Raw genomic sequence first — 19,468 nt, forward strand, 5'->3', positions numbered from 1 at the left:
TACATCGCGCGCGATGCGCCTGCGACGGTTGATGCGCGATAGAAAAACGCGGATAACTCGCTTATAAGAGTCGCTTTAATCTCCCGGGGATATCGTTGCTCGGTGCATTTCAATTAATTAAGGTCAACTGTGCCCTCGCTCCACCTTTGTTTGCGCGAAGACGCGATGATGTGCACACAGCGCTCGGTATCATTGTCTTCCTTCGAAATTCTCCATCTGCGCTGTCGCAGTCGCGAGGAAACAAATTGATAAAGAAATTGAATCCACTCCCCCCCCCCCTGAGAAGAACCATCTTCCGACTGGTAGATATAATCCTGCGAGAAAATTAAAATGTCTCGAGCCTCTTAATTATTTTATCTTCCTCCAGAGCTCACAGTGGGGAATCTGATGGAAAAGCTGCGACGCGACTAAAATTTACAATCATCCCGCGTTTTCTTTTCCGGTGGACCGACTCTGATTATCAGAGTCGATGGGAATTTCCTGGAAATTGAATTAAGCGGCTTTTCGCTATGACGCTTTCGCAAACTTCATCGGGAATATTGAATAGTTGAACAATTTTGCATTTGTTATCAGCGCCCGCAGTAATTTATGGCACGATGCACTTATCGCGGTAACTCTTGTAGTAAATCATCGTGAGGTTTGCGCCTAGAATTAGCGGGATTCTGCATTCTCACCGATGCTTGCGCGCACTGGTGCTTAATTGCACAGCTTCGAGAACTAAGTTTCCCTTTAATTAAGCGGGAGAATGATGTCATGCCCGACGCTTACGGTAACAACGTAATTATGATAACTTTTGCACCTTCGCGGGTGATTTTACGGTTGCGACTCGCCTCGCTCATCGCCAGTTCGCGAAACGTTTCGAATGTGACGAACGATAAATCTCGCGGTAACGATAAATAATATCTGCAGGAACTAATTAGTTTGTTAATTAACCCTCCGCAGCTTCTTGTACGTTCGACGCGCGCTACGAAGAAAGTAAATAGAAAAGCACAAGTATAAGGTGTACAAGTGTAACGAAAAAAGAAATTAGCTTGTTACATTATATTATTTTTATATATTTTACACGGCAGTCCCTTATACACACTTTCCGGTACTTTTTTATTTTTAATAAATTATTCAGAGTATTAGCAATACCGTATAGTCAAAATAATTGAATTAGAATATATCTTCACAATGTATATAATGTATTTTGCATCTGTTAAGCGATAATAAATGGAATTTACTGCAGAATGCCTGTTTCTTGAATGACATATAATACAAAATTCAGCCTTATGGGATAAGTTGTACGTGACGCAGACAAACGTGAAAAACATTTCACGAGTCTTGCTAGTCTACCTTGGCAAGCGTCTACTTTGGCGAGTCAGTGTAGCGAGCCAATTTCCACGAGAAAATGTCAAAGTCTATTCATCGTAAGAAGACTTTTATTACATATTTTATCTTCCCGCGCATTTTATTGCTAGAATAATCCGAATAAGGACATTGTTATGTTCTTATTCAGAAATCTGCGTACGACGACCGCGAGAGAGAAGATTCAAACTTCCTTCAATTCGAATTGACGGGTCGTTCGCGATAATCGAGAGAGCCGTCTGTAGATTATCTTAATTGCATCGGCTGCACTGACAGCTCTGCCTAATTAACTCCGGCATATCGTGCCTTCCTGATCATATCAGTAGATCATACTGATAATTACACCACAATGGCTCTCGGTGGCACAAGAATGGATAGTACACAAATTTCATGCATTAATTATCCTAATTATTCACAGAATTGCAAACTCAAAATAGTTTTGGCGAGTTCATAATTTCCAATTCAGATATCCCTGAAATCCACCGTAAGAACTTCGCCTTGAATTTTAAAGCGGGGAACTTTCTTTAAAAATTGTAATTTACATTAAATCAAGAAATCAAGAAACTCTGTTCATATCCTTCGAGTTTGATTTTCGACGTTAAATCAGTCGCTCGTCCAAGATCTTTTATTCAATACCGAAAAACCATCTCATTAATCATCGGACTTTAATATCTCGATGAACAGCTTATTGAACATCAAAGAAAACGAGACAGCCCGTTAAATCATAATTGATTCATAAACCGTGCGATATTCGTCCGTCGCGTCGTATAGACGTATTTTAATGCACCGCGAAATATATTAAATATGAACCCTCGAAGTATACTCGAAGGCAAATGAGAGATAACGGCCTATCGAGTCACGCTATCATCGTCGATAAAAGTATTTACGTCCCTCGTAATTTTCACTCGCCGTGAACGGAGAGCGGTGTCGCGCATCGCATCCTCAGAGGATACTTAGGCGACCTTTCAGAACTCCGCGCGTGTCGCGGGATTTCATTTCCCGAGAGAGCCGAGACGGATAGATCCGATCTACCCGATCGATCGCTTTTCGACGATGCGCTGTGAAGGAAACGTCCCTGGAGTCACGAAGTGTCTCTCTCGATTGAATTAAGCAAATGGAAATGATTCCAAGATCCCTCTCGTTCTCTCTCTCTCTCTCTCTCTACCCTTCCAGTTTCGGTCTTGCAGAATATTCTGAGCGCGTACTGATGTAATTTTAACGGTCATGTCAATCCGATATCACGGTGTTCGAATTCGATGCACGATTTTAGCTTTGATGGCTTTACATCGAATGATCAGAAAGTAGATAAGGGATCTCGTGAAGGAAGTAACAGTCATCGTGACTGCTGCAACATCGCAAATTCAGTGGGAGATGTATTATTCAGAGGTACTGAATCAAGCTACTGTGATAATCGTAACATCTCAATTTCATCATTAAAACTGAAATCGGAAATATATAAATTTATCATTATTTTCCTTCGTTTCTTGCATCATTACAGAAAAGATATATTGTATCAAATTTAATTTCTCTTCGAAATGTCATACTTATTTCACTTCAAAGCAGAAGGCTACCGACAAAGATCTCAGTAAGAATCTTTTTATTATAAGAGATACTACAGCGCACCAGCGAATGTAACAACTTTTAATTTAACAAAGCAAATATAATATAATAACATTGATTCTCTTCCGGAGTATTGTGAAAAAGGCTAAAAAATTCGGGCAACGCGTTTTCATTTACTTTAATAGCGTCCGTTTGATAAAATCTTTAGGCTAAGATTTGAAGCATAGCTTTTACGATATCTTGCCGGAAGCACTTCCTAGATTCGGCCGACATTAATTTACTTAATTAATAGCTTTTCCTAGAGTCGTGACATGAACAGGTCGTAGAGCAGCGACGACATTATCAACCTATACGTCATGCACATCGTCGAGGTGCTTCGAACATCCCTACGCGAGTTATAAAGGCCCCTTCGATCGAATTACGTCTTCGACATCGACGATCGTGTCACTCCTTCGGCAAACGTCTTGATCCTGCAAGAACGGATCTTTCGCCTCAGACAAGGTGTATTGTTGGCTCGAGGATCCTAAACTAGTTACGAGAACTTTGAGCAAAATATGGAAAATTTAAAACGTTATCTTGAAGTAAAATCGATTGCTAAAAAAGCGTATCGTTAATTACGCGAATACCGATGTTGCATAGTCATACGAGCTTTCAACGGTATTCCAAGTCGGACATTATCGCGGAATAGAATTGCCAGGCAAGGGTTGATCAATAACGGTGAACTAATTACACGAATAACTCAAAACTAATTACGCCAACTCGAAGGTTGGTTCGAGAGCAAACGAAACGTTCTTTTTCAATAGCATCGCGCAATAAAATTGATAATAAGATGAGAAAATAATGTAAAAGAAAAGGGAAATATTTGAAATGTGTTATATTGATCTTGTTAGTTTTATTATTATTTCCTAGCAGGTCAATGACGTTAATGTTCGGCGTGAATTCAAGCGTGCTCGTAAATTACTATCTATCTTTGTCGCCATTAAGCGGCAAATTGCACTCGCCGAAAGGCACTCCCGGCAAATTGCTGGCTCCTGTTCGCGCCAGACCTTAGCAGCGGTTACTAATAGTGACACGCGCGAATAATGATTGGCAGCATCAAAGAAGGCAATTTGCACCGCACCGGCACCTGCACCGTGCACTCAGTGTGCGATATTGGCGACAATGAAACGCGTCAACTACCGTATACACGACGGGTGTGCCAAATGATGTTCCGGCGGTTGAAAACTGACGGAGATAAGATAATATCGGTAATAGCAGTCGTGAAATTGCAGCGACAAGCGACCTGACTGCAGGGTGTCTCTGTGCACGCGTGTGTAATTGCAATGTGTATCGGTATGTGCATTTTTAAAGCAAGAAAATCATCAAATCCCGCCATCGTTTGCAATCCAGATCGGTCACCTTTAAGCGCGCGGAAAATCTGATTTTACGTATCAGAAATTTTCATGCAGCTGGATCAGAAACAACCAATCATCCTTGTCAATATTAATTTTTTGCGATATCAGATCGCGCCATTCTGAAGTGACAGATCCACTTCATGAGATCAGCATTGATTAACTTTTATTGAGTGCCTGGTTAATTCAACGTCATTGGAAGGCAATCTTTTTGTTGCATGAACTTTTTAATCCAATCAGAATGTCATCATGATGCGCGCTCGGTCTTCTATTCAGCATGCGAATAAATGGAATATCATAATATCATCGTTTTTCATATCATGCATCTTTTAATCTCGCTAATTAAAAAAATATATTGCAAATATTATAAAATCAGAATTTAATATTGTGCTTGTATAGAAGCGCAGAATACGTAAAATAATTATAGAAGCGCGGAACATGTAAAATAATTTGCATAACGAATAAACGAGACATCGTGCGCTACATCATTCGTCACATCCATAATAAAATACATAATATATTTCGAAATCATATTACATTCTGTAATAAGATTATTTTATATTTGCATGGAAGAATCATGTTCCGGAACACGAAGTAATTTATCAAAGATAAAAAAAGGAATCCTTTTGGTTCGGTACCTAATTGTTTAAAACTATCGTCACGCCCCATATTCATAATTATTCCCTAATAAATAATTATTTTCCGGAAAAAATTAATTCGGAAATAATTACATGATGGAATTCACAGAAATTGGGAGTTACACGGAGTGAAGTATTATATAACAACTTGGAGTTGGCGGGCCGAAAACTTGCGGCGCGAAATTTGAAACAATCGATATGCATTCAGAACGTTATTCTGAAAACGTGAGAAAACATAACGGCGATAGGTCACGAGAAATTATGAGAGCGACGTGTGCACACGGTTTTCGCGAAGCTAAATTAGTCCAGCTGGGAGTTGGCCGTTTTAAGCGTTCGCTTTATCCCACGTACGCGTAGAGGGTGAATTCCCCCGGAGTCTCTCTCGAAATTGCTCCCTGGTGGGCGTAAGCCTCGTCTGATGCGCAGATTAGAAGCGTTCGCGCGCGAGGCACCACCGAAGTAAGAATGAGACCCAACCCCACCGAGGGGTGAATTGATGCGGGCGAGCCGAGTTTGCGAGAGTTCGGACTTCTCACTTACGCGGAGAGATGAATGCCGAGACGACGCGCGGCTCGCAATATCTCCGTGAGCTCAACAACGATTCTCGTGCAGGCGAACGAGGGTGGCTTTGCCAAGTACGCCAAGTATGGGATGGCAGGCCATTCGAATCAATTTAGACGTTAAAAACGTTCGCGTCTGGCATTGCTGTGGTGTTTAGCGTGCTGTTCGCACGACAATGAGAATTACGAGGGATGCAAATATTTCTCGTAATCCAATATTAATAATTTCTGAGCTATTTCAAATCAACGACATTTTCGTAATTTCGATATTTGAAAACGCGTACAATTTGGTGTCACGCGTGCACTTCATTTTATTCTGGAGTTTTAATCTGATGGACGAAAATATCGCTAGGAAATATTTTAAAAATTTGCTGTTGTAAAATACTCATACAAATAAAGACCCGATAAATTAAACAAAAATTTTTATTAGAATTTCGATGTAAATTCTTTCACCATATCATACACAATTTCTAGCAAATTGTTTTATCAAACACGGAAAAAAAATTTAGCTAATCCGTAGCTAATCATGATTTGTAAAACTGTGTTTGCTGCCGTAGCTATAAATTTCTAAACTACAGCAAAATGTTTGCTCTTGCAGCTAATGAATTAGAAACCTTACCTAGTAAAATAGGTATCACAGCTAAGATTTAGCTGTCTATATATTATGAATACATTTAGTTACCACACGCAGTTTTTAGCTATGGCAGCTACTTTTTTTTCGTGAAACCTAGGCTTCAAAAAATAGAATATATGAAAAATAGAACAACCTGAGGAAACATTTTACCATGGTCCGAGAAGCAAGAGGGAAACTATGCTTTGTCGCAAAAACGAGCATTTAAATTCGTCGAGAAAAATTGGCCGAAGTTTGGAAGGCATCGAAGCGGCGGCAACGACAAAACGGTCGAGCTAACTTTTCAATCGTGTGCGTCGAGCAAGCGTGCTCGCTCGCCGCGGTGTTTAATTAAAATTTTTCCACTCGCCTTCGCGAAATTGATATTTCAGTTGGCAAAAAAAATCGACGTGTCACCGCGGAATCTCGATTCAGCTTTTTTCTTTGTTTTATATATATATTTTTTTATTTTTATTCTCTTTCGCTGCTTCGTGCAACATGCGGACAAAAAAGCACGCGCGAGTGCGCGTATATTCGGCCAAAATCTGAAATTTAAATCTCCTCTCTCAGCGAACGTACGTGGGGGTCGAAGATTTTCAATTTCCATTATATGTCTGAGCTTTTAAAGACTCACGAAATTACTTTCCCGCAGAGAGAAAGGAGAAAGGGAGACTGAGAGAGGTCCAGACCGAGCGAGCCGATAACCAAAATGTCGAGGTTGGGTTTGCGGAGATTTTGATCTTTCGCATCGTTTTGACGGGACCACGATCAAACACAAGCAACGCAAGTTGTTGTTGCTAGTGTACATAACTCGCTTGAAACAGATCTAACAACCGCAATAGCTCAGGATATATGCTCGCTTAATGCTCACGCGATCAAAGCCATCTATTTTTACATCGGAATGCCTTCAGCAGACATGTCAGTCGCATTCTGCATACTAATGAGGCCCGATACCCTCAAATGAACTATTCGACTGAGCTGTCGGGATTTTCTCTACCCTTCAAGAGCTCGGAAGATTCGCCCTTTCGGAAGCATAGTCAGAACGCGCTTTGCGCTTCTCTTCTGGATCACCGATCTCGCCATATATCGCGTCTCAGCAGTGATAACAGTCTTTATAAGCCGCTTATCCGGGCAAAAATCTCCGCTTTACTTTAGCTTTCGCTTCCTCTTCCCTCTCGGGCCGCAAGAGGCATCCTTTTCCCATGGGCTTCTTGGAGCCATTACACCATCCTCTTTGCTGCACTCGTGACTTTACGAGCGAGCAGGGCGAATTAAGTGCACGAGGAGCTTCCTAGTCGAGAGGGAATTAGAGCTTTCTTGTGGCCGAGGAATAAAGGATAGAAAAAGATGATGATACGGTTGGCAGACACCGCGACGCGTGTGTGCGATCATCATCTCAGCGGATTTCCTCGCCGTTACTTCTTTTCGACACTCTCGGTGCGAGATGGTCCACTGGGACTGGCGACGATTGCGCGCCGGTAAAAATCCACGAGAGTATCGTTAACGAGCGCGAACTGAGAATCCTGCGTGCCGTGGTGTGAATATTAAATGCAATTAAACGCAATTAATCTCGACGAGGCGAGCACGTCGCGCGTGTACGCATCGACTGCGATACCAGCGTGCGACTCCGGCATTCGCCGGCTCGTCAAAATGATTTTCACGCCGCGTGGTATTCGATTAAACGGTTGATGGGATTAACATGGAACTCGCATTTAAATAAATGATTACACGAAGCAGCGATGATGAATAAACATTCGGGAGCGTGTATCGGGCGATCGGAATTACAATGTCCACTTTGGCGTTCACTTACGCAATTAGGCTGAAGCGTTGGTTTCAGGAAATATCGCAGCATAATTCAGCAAACAATAGCGAGAGTGATTGAATGAAAAATTCGCTACGCGAAAAACACGCGCCTTATCCCGAGCTTGAACAGTGGTGTTTGTTCGTCGTTGTTCCGACATATAGCTTTGAGCGTATTTCAACTAGGTCGTGCTTTCAGGATGCGAAATGGTTCGAAATTTCGGTTCCGGTTCGAATAGGTAACTAGTTGCCTATTTCGAGCTAGTGACGTGACTGCGTTGCTTGCCACATACACGATACAATGTGCAACCAACGATCAAATTGCAATACCTTGCACCATGCGTCTGCGAGATTTCATAATAGGAGTATTGATTCATCATATGCAGGTAATTCGCTCTCATTGCATCGTGTCTGTATGTCTACTCGTAATTATATTACATTATTGAATTAAGTTTGCCTATTGAATTTACCTAATTAAGTAAAAACACACTCCGTCTGCTCAATTTATCCCGATTTACATGTTCTGTGAAACATCTCCAAAAATCGTAAATGTTTCGCTCAATCTTGTGTGTGTGTGATCAATTATGCATTCTCGGAGATAACGATTCGTGATAAAGAAAGAAATTGAGCAAAGAGTAATTAATAAATACTCGCAAATTACGACTGAAAAAAGATATTCGGGTCACTGAAGCAACATCGAGAGCCTTTCCGAAATATGAGTCTGGCAACAAAATATCCTATCCGCGAATCACGGATGCGGGATTCCGCGACTCGCACAAATCGCCAATTCCCGCGCACTACGAGATATTCCGTCGTGAACACGACCGCAGCCAGCATTGCGGTTGAACTTCGCCGGCAACCAAATCGGGTCGCCTAAATCACCCTGATGAGGATAACGAGAGCGGCCGCCACCTTCCCAAGTTGCGAAACTGCAGGGGTGGAACGAAACTGTGTGAGGGCGGAGACTGGTTAGAAGCGACACCGTCTGACGTCTAATTCATCAGCAATTAGCATTACTCTTAAACTACACCGATACGATAGTCGATGTTAGATTACTTCGGATATCTTTTATATCTAACACTGATTAATCGATGGTAGAAAACGGCGAGAAGAAAGAGTGCTCGGAATCTTGACAATTTCCGTTCATAGATTAATAAACGACGAAAAATGCAATTTCCACGAACCTTCTGAAGATTACATAGAAAACTTAACGAAAAGTTAGCGGCAACTCAAATGCAAAAGTATTGGACGGAAAAGAAATTATTTTTTTACTCAGAGAGTTTTTTGCAGTTACATAATAGCGACAGTAAAAACTACTTTGTAGTTACAACCAAGACATTAATGCATTCACGTGTCTGAGGCGACTAATTGCAATTATGCGCACGCTATACGTAACGACGTACGCGGTAACAATGTTCCATCATGCTTCCGATGATGATCCGATGCGCAATCCTACTCGATTGAGTAACCACACGTGCGAATATCGATTTCACCGGCTGAGTATCTAAACCAACTGATATATAATCTATCTCCGCGGATTTTAACGGAGGCTGCGATCGTAAATCTAGAAAGTTACACCAATCCAAAGGTCGTCGGTGCAACTGCGGCTCGTTAGAATCGAACAGCTCGGGAATCGCAGGCATCCCAAGTTCGCAAGTTTCAGTGCTCTCACCGAAATGGCTTCGAAACGATTAACCGGGCGTTGGTGCACCGGAACGACCTGCGGCAATGCACCTGACAAGTGCCATGGACGTAATGTAGCTTGCATTGTCGCGAGGAGACTATTATACTGGCCCATTAACTCCTTCGATAAATGTCGCAAGAAATGCCTGGAAAATTTTCTCTGTTGCTGGCGAAGAAAGAAAGAAAGAACAAAGATACGAAGCGACTCAAATTGAAGAGTGTCTTGAAATTTTCAATTAATTATTGCAAAGATTTTAGAAATATTGATTTGCAATTGTGTGATAATATTTCACGAAATTTCTTTTTAACCGCCTATTCTTTATAGCTTTCAGCTAATTATATTAAACGAATGTTTTTGGAATATTTAGAATACTCGAGCCGCTTCCGGAGCCCGCGCGTCCTAATTACAAAAATCGAGTTTAATTCAGTGTAATATCAGAAAGATCTCAAATTAGATTTTAAATTACAGTCACTGGTCTTTTTAGTTTACTGCTGATTAAATTAATGTTAGACATAACTAATTACTGTTTCTCCTACCAAATGAACAAACATCGTGGAACTTGATTATCAATTATTCCAGACACTCGCGCAGCCAGTCAATATCAAATTTCTGATATCGCGTAATGATAAACAGCCACAACGAAAATACGAGTGATACGAAACTCGGCAAGTTGCATAATATATCCCTCGGCCAATCTGCATCCGGCGGCCCGGCGAACTGCCGGAAGTGTACATTGCTAATTACGCGAGGAGATTAAACTCAAATTACGTAACGTAACGTAACAATACGCGGCAACTCGATAACCCGTTATCGGGACGGGCGTGCTAAGGAGGCGCGTATCAAATTATTCAGAGATGCATTCGGGGGAAGAAATTACCCCCCCGAGGGCCCTCGGAAAGCTGTATCTCGCGCCGCTATACAGTATGTTAACTATCTTAACCCGAAGTATACGGAAACCATACTTATACCTTTCGCGTACCGTAAATTGCTTTATCATGCAAATGTAAGTGTACGAAAGCAGCGCGGAGCACGATGATAATAATATGAACGTGAAGAGATAAAGATGAAAAGAAAACCAGAGCGAAAGAAGAAGAAATAGAGACAAGGTTGTTACATCATTTAGCGGATCTCATCGGACACATTTACTTCGCATTTTACACGAGGCGCTACGAATAATATAAAAGCGAAGTTACAAAAGGTCTATTCTAAAGAGGAGCATAAAGCCGGACTTGGGAAGTTTTATAACACAAACAAACAACTCGCAGTAATTTGAACTTTGCATCAAGAGATCACTAAATTATTTAAATTGTTACTAAATACCTACAATATCTACAGAAACAAAGCAAAGCACCGTGAGTGAGATAAAGCACGTGTAAAATTTCAAGTGCTTACTTGTGTCACACTCGGCGCTTCAATGTTTCAGTTTGCCTGCAATGCAAGAGCGAAAGAAACGCGTTGAATCGTACAACACACTCGAAATCGTAACGCGATTGACGTAACCGATCAAACGATCGCGATTAATAATACAAGTCTAATTGTAAGTTAATCTCCTTCGCGTGTCGCGCCAATTGCATCGCAGTACAAATCCTCTCGTGGCGAATGAACTGATATCGCATACGCGGGTGTATCAGCTGGATATTCCCGGAGGTATTCCGTTAGTCGAGGGACAGTCCATTAACAAAGATGAATTTCACCTCGATGTATTGCCTCGGTGATGGATTGTCACAGCGATTTTAACTTCGTTAAGGGTAACGTGAAAACGAAGTTAAACGCTGCCACCCTCCTCTCCGTCCCTCAATCGCTCTACTGTCTCTCTCCCTCTCTCTCTTCTCTCACTCTCACATTCTCTCTCTCTTTCTCTTTCACCAGGTCGGTGCAATGCGGCGCAAGATGCACTTAATTGCAGTCCCGCCTTGCCGGAACCCTCCCTTTTCCCGTTTAACATAATTTCCGCACTATGTAACACAATACCGCTCGACTTTCCGAGTACGAACATTTAATTAACCGTTGGTGTCTAATAAGGGACCTACGATAAAGCGGCATGGGCTCGCTTAATGGCATAATTATGCGATTACGATGGAGCTAATTAACGGGCCGCGCTCTAACGTGCAAGCCTCCAAAACGGAAAAAACGAAATTTAATTTTGTTTATAAAGAGTATTCAAAACACACGTGCATGCATAAAAATTTCTATTTATCCAGAAAAATAAAACTTCACTGAGAGAGCTTTTTGTCGTTAATAAATACTACCGTTTCATGGAAAGGAAGAAAGAGAGAAATAAATAAGAGAAAAGGATTTTCTTAATGTATCACATAAAACGTAAATTACACTGCTATATGTCGTTATTAAAAGCTCTTAATTCTTAGATTTCATCGCGCAACCAACTTTCTTGCATTCCGAAAGATTTGATGAAGAATACTACAGTTCACGCTGAACGGCCGAACAAGTAAACGATCAACGTCGTTAATCGAGCGATTGATCCATCAATCGCGATACCTACGCTTTTCGATGATGATAATGATACGCTGTAAAATGAATTTGCACGAAAATATCGACCAGATGCGAGAATTTTAGCGAGCCATGCGGAATAATGTGGCGCGGGAGTGTGGCGGTATGAATTATCAGCCCCCTCGTTTGGAAATTTGCCGGATAATCGTGGCGGGATTGCTGAACCGCTATTTGCAACCGCGTGACGTGCATGAATAATCGACACGAAACGGGCACACCGAGCCTGCAATTGCGACATTAATCACGTAGCATTGCGATTTCTTCGCGGACGGAGTCATACGTCTTGCCACGATTTATTTCAACCCTCCTGAGCGATTGTGCTCGTGAGCAGTCCTTACCTCTCGTGTTAAAACGAAAGCAGTGCACTCGTAGTTGCACATTCGGATTAATACAACTTATTTAATTTGAATTAACATTTATTATCGGATCCCGATGTCGCGTGGAATTCTCAACAGTTGTTGAAATTAACGAATTAACGTTCTCACGTTGGATAGATAATAAATGACGTTAAATAAGGGTGTCCTTTGCTGCCACTTGAAGCGGGAAAGAAAATGGACAGTTTATTAAATTTCCCTTCATTACCGTGCACTGCCAAAAAATTAGACGCTCGTGCTTAACTACGGTTAATTATGGAGATTAATAAAATTAGGTTTCCGATACCGAACAGATTTCGGTGCCATCAGTCGAAATTATCAGTCACTTTCAACCCTTTGACGCGCAAATGCAACCGGCGAGTCTCCAGGGAAGGGAAATGTCCAAGTTAATAGAATTTTATCCCATTAACGCGCATTAGCGAGATTAGGCTGTGCGTTTAATCTACCTGTGGATGCCAGGGATGTCAACTTGTGATTAGACTTGCCTGTTATTGTCCGGCACGGCACAGTGATACCGGAGAAAAAAAAAAGAAAAAAACGGAAAAGCGCGGACACGCAGAGTGCTTTTAATTAAAAATTTTCACACGGCGTTCTGTACGACGAGTTTAACCTATTAACGTGCGCTCAAAATGGAAGCATTAAATTTGCAGCCGTTATAATGTACGGGCAACTTAGTGCATGTACATCGTAATCTCGTTCCCCGCGATATAGCGACAAAAAGCCCCTATTTGTAGAACTTATACGCGTGCACGCGTGTAACATCGCGTGAACTCTCGCCGTTACATAGCGAAACAACGGAAATTAAAATATTGTCTATACGAGAATGCTCGCGAAATGCCTGTGAATTCAATATGAGACAGCGCAGTCAGCTTCTCAGGTATCCCTTTACTCATGTTCAATAACATAATTTCCGCAACCGAAATGAAATATGATTTAATTTATACCCCTGCCTCGTTCGTCATTTAATCCATGGCTTTCGAATAATATACCTTCGTTTCTAGATTATTGAAATAATATACACTTAAACTTGAATCAAAGTAACTTGATCCTTTGAGAATCCGCGGATAATGTAGTAGTGTAACAACAATTTTGTAATAATATCACGGTGAACTATGATATTATAGCATAATAGCTTTTCTAAAAAGTACGGAATATTAAGCGACCACATTCTCATTTTGTCGTATAAAAGATTATACGACAAATTTCCATTTTAATAAGCCCTCCTATATATCGCTCGCACGATCCGATAATTATACAGTAAAACAAACCTACAGCTGCATGCACGATAAGAAAGCTATGCGAAACGTGCAAAATCATTTTGCAGCGGCAAGTCAATTATAAGTGCTATTGTGAACCGCTCATGGCAAAATAAACGAGTGGAATTCACGAGTATCGAATACGTGCGTATCGAATAATATCGTTGAGGTACTAGTTAAATATCAGTATAAATTTAACCGCGTCCGCAAACAATCCATTGCGGAACCGTCAATCGAATCCCGCTCATTGGGTGTCGATGAAATCGTAATTTCCAGGTCGAGCATTCGAGCAATACTATCCGGTTTATATTATCCCCGAGGATATAAAATACCACGGTGTGTATCTATCTCTTCCTATGCAATATAACGCTGCATCATGCGAGAGAATCGCATTTCCCGAGATATTAAAATGTATACAAGAACAATCGTAAATTAATGCACTCGAAATACGCATAATGTAACGAGAATGCAGTAGCATAAAATCCAGTTATTTTTCTGGCAACAACGGATAATGGGCGGATAAATGAAGCAGCAAAAAGAAAAGTAGCACGGTGAAATAGAAACAAATAAAACAGAGAGATGCAAACGGCAATATTTAATGCCATGATGAAAAAACATAAGTGTGGGAAATATCGTTTGAACATAAACATTGTTGTGAACGCAAATAATTCTGAGCATGAGCGATCCACGTTTTTGTTTCGGAAAATACACAAGAGAAAGGAAGGAAAGCTGGAATTCGTACAGAAAATCAAACAGAGTAGAGAGAGAAAGAGATGAGAGCTGACAGAGAAGATGGTTTTATTATTATTGCAGACACGGGAATTATTTGACGGGCTTATCCCTGACTACCTAAAGGGTTTCTCTGCGCGCAGCTATCCCTTGAGAAAACATAATATATATTTCGCGCGGAATTATTCCTGCCGCATGTCTACATAGCTCCACGACGATGGGTCTTTGAAAATACAATACCATATTAATGAAAAATAAATGTGACAGCCGTATTTATGTTTTCTGTCTTTTTATTTTATTTATTTTAATTTCTGATTTTGTCTTTTTATTTTAATATAATGCTTTACCAGCAACTGGAAATACGAGCCTGTAACTTTCGAAATGTTTTTATTGTTGAAATTTCAGTCTAATGATAAGTTATTGCAGTAAAATACTAAATAGCAATAGTATTAATAATAGTATTAATTAAATAGCAATAATTTAATATTTATAGTGAAGTATGGACAGTTTACGCGAAAGAGGAGCAAATTTATTGAAAATGCGACAGATGTGTATCCACAAGAGATGAGGGTCAAGATATCGAAACTCAGCAGGGAAGCTCTCTGAGAAAACTGCATTATAAGTTCGAAACCCTGGCAGAAAAGCGCGTGTGGGAACCTGTTGAACTCAATGACAGAATATTTGATGTAAAATTGGAATATTGTCATGACGCATCATACATAAACTTTCGGGACTCGCACTTTTCGCAGCTTCCTTGCGAATCCAGCGCGATGACAGTTATTTTCAACTTTCGCAACTTAAAAATTACCACTGATCTGCATCAAAAGATATCGAGAGAAAAACACGGATATTTTCTACTACTATTTCCAATAATCGCAATCACGCGAAAAAATTCTCGCCAACTTTCGTTCGTGCTCTAACGACAACTTATCGGAATTCTTCCTGCGGAAACGAAATATGGGAAAGATTTACATTTGACGAGAAAATGGGATAAAGCCAAGGACTCGCGCGCGTTTTATCGGCACCATTTGCGACGGTACCTTTTGTCCGGCCTTTTTTTCCGCGTCCTCGAAGATCGCCGGACGGTTTTCTCGATCGATCGAACCCAGTGCGATGAAGAAACGTCGTGGCTGCGCTTTCCCATTTCCCGGCAATTTCCGGAATGGGGTATGATCGATCATGAGACTTTCTCTCTCTCTATATCTGCCACTCCTCGATTTTCCGCCGCGTACTGGCCAGCATTCCCGTTTCTCCGTCGTCGATCTAATACGATTTGAAGGTAAAGGTCGGAATGTTGTTATGGCGAAGGGAACATCCTCAGTGTCTCGATTATTAGCGGAACAAAATTTTATACATGCTGAAGTATTCCTTATATACTGTAGAATTCCGTCGTAGAATATTGAAGAGAAGCGGAATGTTGCGGGTGAGGAAAAGGATCTGCTCCTTTAGAAAGGCCAAAGTTACGGAAGAAAACCGGAGTAATCGCCACAGAATTGTTTGGTATTCCGAAGGCATCGTCTTTCAACGTAAAGAACACACCGATTAGCTCTGCGCCGCCGCGAATTGGCGTATCGTAAGAAACGCGAGCCGAATCGCCGATCTACCGAAAATGCCGGATAAAATAGGAGGATATGGAGAAGCGACGTGACCAGCGTAACGCTAAGGACCAAATTTCCTGACCAATATCCCGAATGAACCGCTGCACGTTTTTAGAAAAACACAGCACAAGTGAGAATTGAAAGTTTGCGGAACGTCGATGCGATATTGACGGATCTTGAGCGTGAGATCTTTCATTTCCGTACTTATCATTTTCCGATACATATCTCGGTAAAATTCTGTGGTAAAATTCGTGAAAGTATATAATATTATTTTCTATTATTTCCAAATATTCTACTCTCAGTAATCTTATTTTATTTTAGTAGTCTTTCTCCCTTTGTTATTACAACGTATCATTACACAGTCATCATCATAAGATATTCTTATCTAATGCTCTACGTACGGATATACTTAAATGGACACCTTGCCTAAACCTAGACTTACCTGTAAGTGATGAACGCGAACACCAAAGCCACCAAAGACAGACTTCCGCCGAGGACGACGACGAGGCTCTGCACGCCGTCTTGGTCGAAGGAAGTAGCGATTCCCGTGGAAACACCATTAGCTATTCCGCCGCCAGGCTGCGGAAAACCGTGGATTGCACCGGTGTATAACGTTTCCATGTCCGTTATGCCTGCATCTGCGCAACGAGATAAAATCCAATTACAAACCCAAATATAAATGGAGAGCAAACGTAAAGGGAATTAGAGGAAGGAGAATTTTAATTTATGTATACACAGGGGAAAAATGTGGGGCACCATCGGTTCTCGTTTGAATTTTTAATCACCACACGCCGAATTAAAGGAAAAGAAGGAAGATAAGCGAGAGATAGAGAGTCAGGTTTAATTAACGTGCGGCCACAATGGCGCAGCGTCGCAAGAATACCTCAACCGTTTATCCGGTTTTTCCTGTATGAAACTGTAAAGAAAAGGTGACTTAACAAACATTTACCGCGATCCCGGGAAATCGCGACAACCGCAATTTACCGTCGTATATTTTAATTAGCGGAGTAGACTATGAACTCTCGCAGGTAGGTTTTGACAATTCGAAACGCACTGCGGATATCAGAGATTACCGTACCGGAAGACACAGCGTTGTGTAATATGCACTCGAGGTATTGTGTGTTATACTGCTCGACGAGATATCACAGTAATTCTGAGTGTAAATCTTGGCTTTAGCGTTTCCACGCGTGGACAATTTACATCGCATAAAATGCATGTTACATAGCAATTTAATTTTCCAGTTATAAAACTCAAAGCAAGTACTTTTCTTATGTTACGTCTAAAAAAGATTATAATCATTTATTAATGTTACAATTTTAATATAAATAAATATAAATTTTCTACAAATTTTTCAATAGTTTTTAGAAAAACATTTAATGCTGAAAAACATAGTTGCATATAAAAAGCACGAAGTAGCTTTTACATTTTTATGAAAAATGTTAATAAGAGATTGCTAAAGTGCTGTTAAAATTAATGAGAAAACTTAAAAGTTTTACTAATTATAAGAGAAAAGTAGTAAAACGTCACTTCATGTGTTTTTCAGAATAAAAAATCCAGAAAGTTTTGCATCCAGCTGCTTGCTATTGCCGGAGAAAATAACAAGAACGCGACTTGGCGAGTAAATTATCGCAAGCAAGAAGATTAGCGCGCTCAATTACTCTCAGCGAAATATTAACAATTATACCGACACGGACGCATAGCGTTAGTTTACGATGTTGCTGTCGCTCGTAAATTTCGATCAGTAATAAAAGTAATTAACTCTAAGGTGTATTGCTCGTTCTTTCCTCGCTACGGTTCTCCGCAAATTGCTGGCTGCAGCAACACAAACCGCGATCTCAACTCGTCTCGAGCTCCTGCATTCGCCGGACTTGTTTCAATTTGTTCTACTTGCGCGCGTATCGGCTCAAGGCATTCCACGTATTCCTGTTCTCGCCTACATACGGTCAAATGTTATAGAACAAGAATGCACAAATACCAGAGAACACTAATAAAAGAAAATTAGTCGTACAATTTGAGAATCCTCTAAAGAGAATAAAATTAACTGAATGTTTCAGTCAATTTAATATAAAAAACTAAATTTAATTTTCGAGTAACCAGATCTAACAAAACTTCACTAAAATAATTAAAAGAGTTGCGAAAAATGTTCATACATTTTATATTTCTGTAAAAAATCTTTAAAATATATTTACAGTTTACAGTGTATGTACTTTTGCAAAAATCACCATAAAATTAAGAATTTAGGGAAAAAAATATTTTATTTTGGAAATATAATAATAATCGCTACTAATGCATTTAATAAACTAATGTAATTGGTACAGCATAGAACGCTTTTGTGTTTTTCGTACATATTTGTTATATTATATTTGTGACAAACGTTTATTCACTTTGACTAAATTGGTTCCGTTGTCCACCGCCATGCAGGATTCATAATTTATGCAAACGTAAATTTCACTGTGGAAAATACGTACCGCGATTGCGGTACACATAATACATGCAACGGCAATGTTGACCGATCAAACGTAATTAACTCGTTAATTGCGAACGTAATATTTGCACTGTCAACTACGGGTAACAATATGTGGGCGAAAGATTTCAACGTAATGGCGAATTGATCTCTTTTACAAATCATTTGGCAAGTGAAATTTTAAATTAATAATGATACTCCGTGAACGTTAAGCTCAAAGTTGTTAGCTCAAGTATCAAGTTATAATAGAGTCGAGTCAACCATTTCAAAGTTCCCAGTTAACAGGCTAAACTTTATACGCGAGCAGCGCAAACGTTCCCTTATATTTCTAACATCTGTTTATCATTCAGAAGCAATCTAATTCTATTTTAATTAGTTTTATAAGCCACTTATAAATTAATATTATATATTAGCATTATATGTATATTCCACTTGTTACTGGATTAACATTATCATAGCTCTCTCTAGCACGTCAACTAATATATAATTAATGCAAAATTATGCGACATGAAATCTCTACTCACGTACAATATAATAATGATATAAAAATCATGACACATTATTATCTGATAAAGTAATCAATTTACATTAAATGATCTTGGAAAACGTTCGCTAACTTTGTTATCTTTGCTAACTAAGATTGTATTGTGTGCTTTTTCGACGACGAGCTTTGCGTGTAACACGACTTTTCTCTCTGTACGCCAAAAGATAATACATCTTACAATACCTTACAATAAAGATTCATCGCTCAGCTTGAAAACAACGCCTTCTCCTGAGACTCAGCTATCACGTCGACAAAAGGTTGCAGACTACGTTAACGGGCTTCCGGACTTTATCCAGCAACTTGTTGTTGGTACGGAATTTACTTCCGCAGCATCTGATGAAGATTATCTCCCGCACTGGATAATTAATATCTGCTGAATACTTTGCATTCTAAGAAGCTTCTCTG

At 40.2% G+C, this 19,468-nt stretch overlaps 1 protein-coding gene across 1 annotated transcript in view; it reads right to left on the bottom strand.

The window, feature by feature from the left end:
• Positions 1–19,468, bottom strand: part of LOC105275293 (cadherin EGF LAG seven-pass G-type receptor 1) — a 65,289-nt gene that overhangs the window by 43,672 nt on the left and 2,149 nt on the right. The window contains exon 2 of the mRNA XM_020030317.2: positions 16,498–16,693. Coding sequence (XP_019885876.2) covers positions 16,498–16,676 — 179 coding nt within the window. The 5' untranslated portion in view covers positions 16,677–16,693. The remainder of the gene's footprint in view (positions 1–16,497; positions 16,694–19,468) is intronic.

The sequence above is a fragment of the Ooceraea biroi genome, chromosome 11 (assembly GCF_003672135.1).
Source record: "Ooceraea biroi isolate clonal line C1 chromosome 11, Obir_v5.4, whole genome shotgun sequence".
NCBI classification, from domain to species: domain Eukaryota; kingdom Metazoa; phylum Arthropoda; class Insecta; order Hymenoptera; family Formicidae; genus Ooceraea; species Ooceraea biroi.